At 33.7% G+C, this 11,552-nt stretch overlaps 1 protein-coding gene across 2 annotated transcripts; it reads right to left on the bottom strand.

The window, feature by feature from the left end:
- Nucleotides 1-13: 13 nt before the first annotated feature.
- On the bottom strand, nucleotides 14-9,529 carry LOC149391173 (eugenol synthase 1-like). 2 transcript variants are annotated; one of them, XM_089620799.1, is made up of 5 exons: nucleotides 9,311-9,529; nucleotides 8,805-8,939; nucleotides 2,234-2,462; nucleotides 649-852; nucleotides 14-518 (listed from the first exon to the last, which is right to left on the bottom strand). In XM_089620799.1, the coding sequence occupies exons 1-5, from the start codon at nucleotides 9,488-9,490 to the stop codon at nucleotides 319-321; spliced, it is 948 nt and encodes a 315-aa protein (XP_089476925.1). In that variant the 5' UTR covers nucleotides 9,491-9,529; the 3' UTR covers nucleotides 14-318. The 2 variants fall into 2 exon arrangements, with proteins under 2 accessions (XP_089476925.1, XP_089476924.1); XM_089620798.1 differs by having other exon boundaries at nucleotides 8,859-8,939; nucleotides 9,311-9,528.
- Nucleotides 9,530-11,552: the final 2,023 nt, after the last annotated feature.

Below are 11,552 nucleotides of genomic sequence, written 5' to 3' on the forward strand. Positions count from 1 at the left end.
GTTATCCGGTGGATATGAATATAATCTCTGCATTTCCAATACCAAAATGGAAAAAAGACAATGATTGGCATTGACTTTGAAATCAGCCAAAATGTGAGTCCTAAAAATTAAAATACTTGACATTGTAGTTGAAAATGGGAAGGCCAGAGAAACCAACATGTTTGAACAATGACGATTCAAAATTAATTCCAAAGCAGACTTTGATCAATAATTATTCTACCGTCGTAAGTGAACTGGAGAGAGTTTGTCTTCGACGGCCATTTATTTTGCAAATGAGGAAAGACACAAACACACAAGCCGATAATAAATCTTAGTAGCTCATTCAAACGCAGCCGTTGCAGGCTTGATTGGGTCGACAAGAAATATGTCAAGAAGCTGATCGATCGACGTGAATTCATATTCGGGGTATAGCTCCGAAGCCTCGAGATCTTCTTTCCCAAGCTCAAAGCTCATCAATTCACCCTTCACAAACAAGCTGTGAAGAATCGCCACCGGTATGTTCTCTGGATCGGGCAAGGCTACAGACAGAAGAAACTTTTATTATGAGTCGGAACTATTGATTGAAACAATCTAAGTTCTTTGTGATTGATCTACTTTTATGGTATTCTAGTGGGTAAAAATGCCATAAATAAGTAACAATGGACGTACTCTCGGAGAGCTTGATCAGCTCTTCTTCGGGCATGTAAACCCTCTTGAAGCTTCGACCAGTCTTCTTCTCCCACAGAGAAATCAGTTCAAGCTGTGAAATGATGTTCTTTGGAGGCCTGTAGTGAATGATCCGGTTACAAGTTCTCGGATCCGTCGCCGCGTTAATAGTATACGCAGCTATGTCATCTTCGAAAGTGAAAATGGCTGAAAATAAATTACGTATTGCTCAGAAGATTCATTGCTAGGAACCAATAAATGTGCTATGTGCATACTATATAGAATAGAAGTTAGGCCATCTCAATGCACTCTAAATTTAAATTTAATACTGGTGGATACAGATCTCTACTATTCTACTACATTCTCCAGTTGTTTTAATATAGTAATAGCTTTTGTGATTAAATAACCTTAGATTTAGAGTATAAATGTAGTGTAGTGTTGGAAATGAAAGATTATTTGATGGTGATATATATTTATAGTCCATGATGGAGTCTTGAGCTTGGAGACTTGAAGTAGTTTCTATTCTGACAAGGACAAATATGGGTAATAAGTCAAGTGGAGGTATTTTATATCAAAATTGTTCTAAACCTTGTTCATATTTCATACAAACAAATACCTTTTAACCTTTTACGTTTTTGCAAACTTATACCCTAAGTTTTTAAATTTACGTAATCTTATTATTTGTAAATACTTAATTGTGTGAATTCATGTTCTAATATTTCAATTTTTTCTGCGAATTTATACAATCTCCCACAATTTCACTACTCAAACTATTCGGTATATATTTTACTTTATAAATATGTATATTGAAATTGTATTATCTTTAAACATATAGCCTTTTTTTTTAGTAAAATCATAGGACTGAGTATCAATTTGAAATGTTGGGGTTTAAATTTGTAAAATTTAAAAATGCAATGTAAAAGTGTTTTTTGTTTATGTTTTTAGTTGCCGTTAAATTAATTAAGCTCATTTGATGCACCAATGTGATGGCACAGTACTTATACTTTGAAGTGCTTGAAAAGAGAATTTTATAACTTAGATGCAATGATACATGCAATTCTGCTATTTATATGTGTATCTTTGGATGAGAGGGCAAAAACAAAATTTTGACATTATCCGCTCATACATCAAATTTATAAATTTGAGAGAATACGCAATCTATTTATAAATCTATAGAAACAATATTGAAAACTTTGAGGGAGATATAATCATACACGTTCGAATTGAATTTTATTGACTTTATAATGATTTTAGAAAGAAGACCTTTCTTATATTAAAATTAATGTATAATTATCTAATATTTTAAGAAAACATATCAAATTAGGACGACAAAAATGTATCATACGTGAAAGTTAGACTATGTTTTTTTTTTTTGAATAACTAAACCATAATTTTAATTTAGAATAACAATTAGACTATTTCAAGAAATTTGAATTTTATTATGTAAGCCTTAAAATTTGGTTAGAGGGCTAAATAATTGTGTTTGGTTGAGTTTTAGGGCATATCATGTATTGTCCATCCATACTTAAGCGTTCGGAAGAAAAGTGGGAATATTTGATTTCTTTATTGGCTTAAACAATATGTATACCTTTGGCATGGCCAGAGCCGTAGACAACGACGTGGTCATCATGACCATGTGGATGAAGCAGATGATTAACAAAATATGAAGCAAAGCAATTTGCAGCGACAAAAGTGTAAGGGATCTGAGCTTCTTCAATGGCCCTTCTTATTTTTCTCTTCTTATCCAGGAATTCTTGGAATGGTTTCAGAGGATTAACTCTATCTTCTTCGCACCCAAAATCTGATGGGAAGAATCTCTGTCATATCATTCACAAACACAAAATATATTACAAATCTAGCTAGTTCAAATTAAATCTTAAATCTGATATACTATTTGCTGACTTATGAATAACCAAGCCATCTTTCTCTAGTGGTTCTACTTTATTTTGTTTCATGAACTCTGGCTATGACTTGTTTGCATTTTAAAGATCACGAAGAAGTGTTTTCTTATGAATTATGATCTTATCGATTGGTGCATCTCGTATCTTAAATATTGAGATAATAAAATATATCAATAATTAAGCTTAATCATAAGTAATAATATATTATTATTATATATAGTATAAGGTAAGACCTATTATAATAAATATTATGAAAGAACGTCTATAGGCTATGCCAGACCAATGTTCAAAATATCGGGATATATCGGTGATATATCGCCGATGTATCGTTTTTTGAAGAGTCTCGGTAAAATATCCGTTGTAATCGTTATCGTTTTATAAATATCGTTAAAATATCGATGATATATCGACAAAATATCATTTTTTTGTAGTTAAAAAATCCAAAATATCGACAAATATCGTTCAAATTTGAAAAAAATCATTTTTTTGTTTTTTTTTTCTTTATTTTTTATTTATTATTTCTTATTATTTATATATTTTACTTATTAATTTTACTTAGTATAATGATATTATCAATATTTCTTTATTTATATTTTATAATACATATAAATATATGTATGATAGATAACTTATTATATATATATATATATATATATATATATAATATCTATACTAAATTACTAATAGACTAAATAATTATATATATAATACTATTCTTTTTTATTATTTTAAAGAATATTTGTAATGTAGTAGAAAAAATATTACAATTTCTTTGAAAAAATACTATTTTATTACATTTTTTAATATTGAGAAAGTAATGTAAATATTAATAATGTATATCTATAAGAAAAAAGCTATAGCTTATAGGTATATTTTAAATTTGATTGTTTTATTAGAAATTTAAAAATATAAATAGTGGTACATATGTTATTATATAATTTGTTATAAGATTTTTGTGGATATATCCGTCGATAATCGATATATCCGTCGATAATCGATATACCATCAATATATCACCGATAAACCTGGCTTACCGGTAGCGGGACGGGACGGAATCCCCGCTACCGGTATGAACAGTAACGGGACGGGACATCCCGTTAAGGCGGACGGACGGGACTCCCGTCCCGTTACTTTGGCTAACGGGATCCGGTGATCCCGTTAGTCCCGCTATTTTTTTTTTTTTTTAATCTCGGCCGTTGGATCTTTGATCCAACGGCCCAAAAAAAAGAGCCGTTTTTTTTTACCGTTTAAAAAAGAGCCGTTGCTTCATTTCGGCCGAATTTTTAATTTTTTTTTTAACCCACTTATTTCTAAAATCTATAAATACCCCCCCCCCCCCAATTCATTCATTTTCTTCACACCTTTCATTCACTCTCTCTCAAACTCTCTCAATTCTCTCAATTTCTCTCAACTCTCTCTCAATTTCAATCTCGAATTCTCTCAATTTCTCTCGTTTTTAGTCTCATATGCTTATATTTTATCATGGCATCTTCATCCCACAACCGAGGGGGTCGAAGGGGAAGAGCTTCCCGAGGTCAACAAATGCACCGTTTTGAAGAAAATTGGTTGCACTTATCTCAAAACGCCCCCGACCCAAACACCCAATACTCATTCGATCCAAATTACGTTGCTCCTACTTTCCACCACTCGGATTTCACCGAAATTCCAAACACACAAATGCCATATTATCCTCAAATGGATCCCGAGCAAGCATATCAAGCACAAATACCGTCATCCGAAGTCGCTTTTCAAGAGTTTCAAATGTTCGAGCAACATTATCGTGAATCCCAAAATCCAAATGAAGAAGAAGACGACGACGAAACCCAAGATCCAAATGAACAACATGATGACGAGGAGGAGGAAGATGAAGAAGAAGACGTCCCACCACCACCACCTCAGCCTCGAACTCAAGTTCCACGACCTCGACAACGTGAGCAACAAGAGGATACCCGACAAAGACAACAACGACGTGCCCGACAAGAACAACAACAACAACAACCACCTCAACAACAACAACAACCACCGCAACAACAACAACAACAACAACAACAACAACAACAAGCACCTCAACAATCACAAGCACCACGACGTCGAGCGAGGTCTGTTGTCTGGACGTTCTTTGAAGAGGTGATTGCCAACGGTGAAAAAGCCGGAAAATGTCACGTTTGTGGCAAAATCTTTAGCGCTCATAACACTAGAGTTGGGACGTCGCTATTGTGGAGTCATCACAGACACTGCCAGGGGGGGACACAATCTGGAGCCTCTACAACCCAAGTAAGTAACATCGATCCTTTAACATTTAGACGTGATTTAGTTGAATATTTTGTATCAACCGATCAATCTTTTAGTCATATCGAATCTCAAGGCTTTGTTAGATTCATTAGTTCTCTTATTCCAAACGTACAAATAATGTTTAGGAAAGCCTTGAGATCCGATATCCTAAAATGGTTTTTAGGAGAAAATGAACAAATGAAAGACTCAATATCCTCTGGTAGATATAGCGTAGCCTTAACATCGGATATATGGACCGGTCAATCTAAGATGGACTTTATGAGCGTTGTAGTCCATAACATAGACGACGATTGGAACCTGAACAAACGTATCATAGCGTTTAGGAGGATAGAAGGTTCTCACACTGGTGAGAACATCTTAGATATCATAGTTAGTGTTTTAGCTGAGTGGGGTTTGAACAATAGGGTTATATCTGTGACCTTAGATAATGCCACTAGCAACAACGCCATGATTAGGGAGTTGACCCAAAAACTTAACGCAGACGAAACCCTTATACATCAACGTTGTGCTACCCACATCATCAACCTCATAGTTCAAGCCGGAGCCGCTAGTTACGACCCTTCGATAAACAAGATTAGGAATTACATAAGTTGGATAAATAGTTCAACCTCTAGAGTAGATGAGCTTAAGAGACGGCTTAGACTAAACGGCCTTCAAGAACGCACCTTTCACCTAGATAACAAAATTAGGTGGAATTCAACCTTTCTTATGCTGACCAACTTCTTATCCGAGCGTTACGTCGATGTTATTGTTTCTTACATTAACAGCGTACATGACGAAAACGCTATATCTGATTTGGATATTAGGATGGCTGAATCATTTGTTTCTTTTCTCGACATTTTTTATAAAGAAACTTGTTATCTTTCTGCTGTTTACACTCCCACTTCTTTTCTCGGTCTTCATACTATGACCGCAATAGCTGTGCATCTTGATAAAAATAAAACCGAAACTATTTTTCAAGATTATATTCAAGCAATGACAGCAAAGTTTTTAAAATATTGGGGGGCTGGAAAGGTTCCATTACTATACGGTTTTGGAGCCATTCTAGACGTCCGATGTAAAATTGGAGGTTTAAAATTTTTTCTGAAATACATAAGAAACCATTTTGTGGACCAAGATTACGTTGCACTTGATCTTCCGAGGATCGTGCAAGCTTTTTTTGATCTTTTCAAGGTTTACGAGGCGAAACTTCTACCGCAATACCGAGCGCAATCTTCTCAATCACAGACGCAATATCCGAGAAGACACCAATACACGAATGTCTTCGTCAACGCGCCCGCGTACAGCCCGTCTCCTCAACAACAAGAAGCTGGGACAAGTCAGACGAGGTCAAGCGCAACCGACGCACGGTCCCATCCGGAGATCCAAGAGTACGATAGGAACGATTGGGTCAGGTCGGACGACGAAGCCATCGACCTCTTGGTTTGGTGGAGGCAGAATGCGAGGAGGTTTCCGATCTTGTCATCTATGGCACAAGACATCCTCACCATCCCAGTTTCAACTGTGTCCTCTGAGGCGGCTTTTAGCAGCGCGGGCCGGATCATCGACGATAGAAGATGCAGCCTAAAACCGGAGATGGTCGAAGCATTGACGTGCGGAAAAGATTGGATTCAACATCGAAATCGAGCACAAGAAACATTCATGTGCTTCGATATTCTAGACGATTTTGAAGTTGATTTTGCAAACGTAAACATAAATGGTTAAAGTATCGTGTATAACAAAGGGATATCCCGGCCCTTGTCCGGGATAAATTTTCAAATAATTAACGAGGAAAGGGGTGCTCTTTTTCCTCGCCGTCGCACCTTTTTAGGGGTCGGTGAGGTTTTTTAGGAGGCCCATTTATAATTTCACATTTTTTTTATTAATTTTTCTACCCATTTACTTCACAATCTTTTCAATTAAGTCATTGTATATAATTATTTAACTTCATTTAAATCTTCATTTCTACCCACTTAATTTAAATTCTTTACAATTACATCCTTCTATATAATTATTAAATTCTTTTAAAAAGTTATTTTTTTTATTTTTTTTATTATTTTTATGCCTAACGGGGTCCCGAATTCCCGTTAGGCCGAATCCCGCTCCCGTCCCACTACATAACGGGACGGGACTCCCGTTTGGCCAATTAACGGGAGTGGGACGGATGGCGGTAGCGGGAGACGCGGGACTCCCGCTAGGCCAGGTTTAATCACCGATATAATCGGTAGTCGGTATTAAAATTGTTATAGAATATCCATCGATATATCCATCGATACTCGATATATCCGTAAAATCAAAATCTCGGTATAAGTATTGGTATCGATATTTTGAACATTGTGTCAGACAAATATTGTCACTCTTATATTTAGCTTTCTAATTAATATATCAAATTTTCGCCGAAATGATGAGAGAGAGAGAGCGTGACGTCTCATATAAAAGTTATAATTGGAGAGAGAGAGAGTGAGAGAGAGAGAGAGAGAGAGCTATCATCACAATTCGTTAAAATAGCTGGTCTGGTACTCTGGGTAAAGATAGCGCCATGACTTTGTATGTATTGGAATTCTAAACATGATGAACTGGTATTCTCAAATTACAAGAAGATCATGTCTCCCGACTAATAAAGTTACACGGAATTTTTTTTTTTTTTTTTGCACTGGTGATGTGGTACCAGAACCAGTCAAATGTTATTCAAAGAAATCTTATCAATTTGATTATATTCTCGTTGTCTACGTATCATCAAATTTACTCTGATTGAAATAAGAAAACCAAAGGGTACATATATATTTTTTTTTTATTCTTTTCTATGATTTTATCTAGAAGGTCAGTAACATTATTTTATCTGATATACCATAGCTATACATAATCTATTGCCTTTTCAAGGCAAACGTGAGCATAAGATGGACAAAATATATAGTCCAAGCTAATAATTGATTAAAAAATAGCAAACATTCTAAGCTTCATTTTATATGATTTGTATTCTTTCAGTTTCTTATCTCAACATTTTTTGTGTTTCACTCCAAAAACAAATTCCCTACTTATAAAATATTTATATATATATATATATATATATATATTTATGATATATAATAGTTTCGAATTTATTGCCATATGACAAATTTTGTTTATGTAACACAAATTTTAGTTATTTTTTAAAATATATTATTACTTCTTGGGCTATATATAATTAGTCTCTAATTAACACCGAGAAGAGATCTCATTTGTATTTTTATTCCAAGGTACAAATAATATATCATATAATTTTGATCAACGATACATATACTGAAATTGATTGGTTTACCCGGGATACTGATTTTATTGATTAAACTTACTTTGATACTTGCTATCGACGAGTATTCAATAAAATAGTATATACTTATTTGTCATTAGTGATTCTTGACTTTACTCAAATAAAATTATTGGGGTAGTTATCAATATATTGAAATTCTAATGAAATATTAACAAAACAAATTAAAAATGTTTATGAGTTCGTAAATTATAAAAAAGAAAAGAAATAAAGACGGCATATATCATCTACATGCCGTTAGTTTTTTAACCTATGAATAAATTTGAGTGTGATACCAACTTATACGACTTTATTTTAAACACTGCTTTTGAGTTGGATCCAAGTATTTATATATATATATTTTTTTATAACACAAGCGCTTAGGTAAAAAATTTACTTTTTACTTATATCGATAAATTATTTTTATTTTGTAAAGCTTATAACGTCTGCAAAATCTATAGCAGCACAGCAATTAGTTCATTATGCTGCATGATTAGATTACTCAACCTTTATATGTATTTTTTTTTTTAACTTTTTTAAATTATTTATTTAACCTGGAGCTGTATAGGTTTTGCCCACGGCTGTCTGAAGGAAACCTCTGTATAGGTTTTGCCAAAGCTATTTTGTGCTAGGATACGAAGTGAAGATTATAATAGCCAAAAATAAATACATCCATATCACATTTTATACATATATAGATATACCTTAATATTGCCAGAAAGTTTAATCGCTTCTATAATCTTTAGTTGCTCAAGAACCTGGGGATAGGGAAGGGTACAAATCACAATATCTACTTTCCTGAGAACCGCAAGAAGCTTCTCTTGCTCATCTACTCCACCCTGTTCATAAAAAATATAAAAAAAAATAAAAAACTGTATATAAAATAAGTAAATAAAAGAAAATGCATTACTATCTTAAGGTTAGTAAATGCATAAATAATTCACATTCACTTAAAGCAATAAAGTATCACAACATTTTACGTCGGTTAAAGTAATGATAAATATAAACAAAGACAAAGTGATGCATCGCAATTTTGTTTTCGTTAACCGCTATTCAACAGGATAATATTCAATTTGATGGATATATGGTTTGTTAAAAATATTTCGTTCAAGCATCATATGATTATTTTTTGTAGCGTATATATATATATATATATATATATATATATATATATATATATATATATATATGTTTGAAGTTTGAAGAGTACGTAAACAACATTGACGCCGAGGGAATGGAAGTAGTTGAGAAGCTCAGTTTTAGAAGGAGAGGTTTTGGGAGTGGGATCTCTGGAATAGAGGTAAGTTTCGTGACCCATCGAAACGCTTGCCTTCACTATGTACTTCCCAATGTACCCAGTTCCACCGATCACTAATATTTTGCTCTCCATTCTCTCTCTCTCTCTCTCTCTCTCTCTCTCTCTATCTCTCTCTCGTTGCACAATTTTATTCTTCTAGGGTTTTCACAGATATATAGCTGCCACACACATGGCTGCTGATTGTACAATTATAATGGCCGACAAGAAAAAGATGAAATTATGAAAATACAGTGACAGTTCAAAATTGTATGAAGTGATTAATGACGTGGAATTATTACAAATGTTCTGGATTATCGTACTCCAACTAGCCAATATTATATGTAGATAATTATAATAAAGCGATATAAAGTAATATCCAGGGCCGGCCCAAACTCATCGGGGGCTCTAGGCGATTCAATATTTTGCAAGGAATAAAATGTCGCCGGAAATCGGCGAATCTCGCCTGGAAATTCCTTGCCGGTGACAAAACGGCCAGCGAAAGGAGTTTGTGTCGTTTCCTCGTTTTTTGTCGTTCGAAAATCGAGGAAACGACATGTCGTTTCGGTGACCGAATATCCACTGTTGTCGTTCGAAGCTTGTTACAAAACGCAAAAAATTTCCTGGACTTTCGGCGAAAGTTGAAGAAAACGAAAAAAAAAGAAGGCTTTCGGCGGAGAAGAAGACGCAGACTTTTTTCGTTTCTTGCGCAGTTGCAGATGACGCACGAAGAAGAAGAAGAAAGGAAGAAGAAGAAAACAAACGTAATTGAGCAAGAGTTGGTTAATTGCTCATTTAAGTCCTCAGCTTTTAGCCTAAGCTTCACTTTTGACCCAAAATTAACTTTTTTGTTGCAACTGGGTCCTTAATTTTTGTTGCAAATGGGTCATATCCATTTAATTCCTTATTCAAGTCCACAATTAAATGGATAATATCACACATAGTCTAATATATAATATCACGCATTTAAAAATTATATATAGTATCCAATTCTATTATATATAATATCACATATACTATGAGACAATTCTAATAGATAATATCACACATTTATAAATTATATATATTAAATATTATTAATAGCACACATTTATAAAATATTATATATATACAATTTTATATTAAAAAAGATTATATACATAATGTATTTTCTTTATATATGTTTAAATAAAAATATGGGTATTAAACCCAAAACATTATTATACATATTACTTTCAACAAAAAAATAAATTACCAATACGTATAAATACGTACTAAATCTATAGATACTATATAGAATATATTTTTCAAGTTTCAAAATTCAAAAGATACATATATATAATTATGTATTATCTTTTTAATATATTTTGTCACATTATTTCCGTTCGGTTTTCCATCGGCACATCGGTTTTCCATGGAAAACGGCATTTGAAAACTGCATTTCACTTGCTCTTTTCCACAATTTTTCCGTTGGGTTTTCCATCGGCATGACGATTTTCCGTAAATCAAGAGGCTCGAAACGGCAACGAAAACGGCATTTTTTTTCCTTGATATTTTGGGGCCCTATAATACTAATAAAAATTTAAATTTTTAGGGTAAAAAATGTAAATATTCTAAAAAATGGGCCAAAAGTGTAAATTTTTAGGGTAAAAATATAAATTTTCTTAAATATAGGCAAAAAGTGTAAATTTTTGGGGGCCTATCCACATATGGGGCCCTAGGCCTGGGGCTAGCCCGCCTTAGCCCAAGGCCGGCAGTGGTAATATCAGACCAAGAGAGGCTAGCTCCAAAATTTAGAGATAGATTAAAGTCACAAAAAAAAATGTTAAATGACAAGTGGAAATAAAATAGCACAAAAATTGATAATCTCAACTCTTCATGTTGGTTCGTCCTATCATTGAATAGAATCCGGAGCTACATATTGATTTGAACGACGCAGTGAGATAAGTGAAATATTAGCTACATACATAAAAGAGAAATTCAACAAAATGTGGGATAACTCCCGTGTTCAATTAATTTTTTTGGAGAAATTTCTGTTTGGACGCGACTAATAGAGTCCATAGACTAAAAACTCGCGTCTACATTGACGCGACTTATCGTCTGTTTTTTTTTCGTGTCTTAATGTACAATTTGTAGTAGTGTGAGTCATTTTCTTGAAACGAGTCAATAGTCAAGTTGC

This window comes from Urtica dioica, chromosome 7, assembly GCF_054948205.1.
Source record: "Urtica dioica subsp. dioica isolate 48M chromosome 7, U.dioica_male_clone48M_v1_H2, whole genome shotgun sequence".
NCBI lineage: Eukaryota > Viridiplantae > Streptophyta > Magnoliopsida > Rosales > Urticaceae > Urtica > Urtica dioica.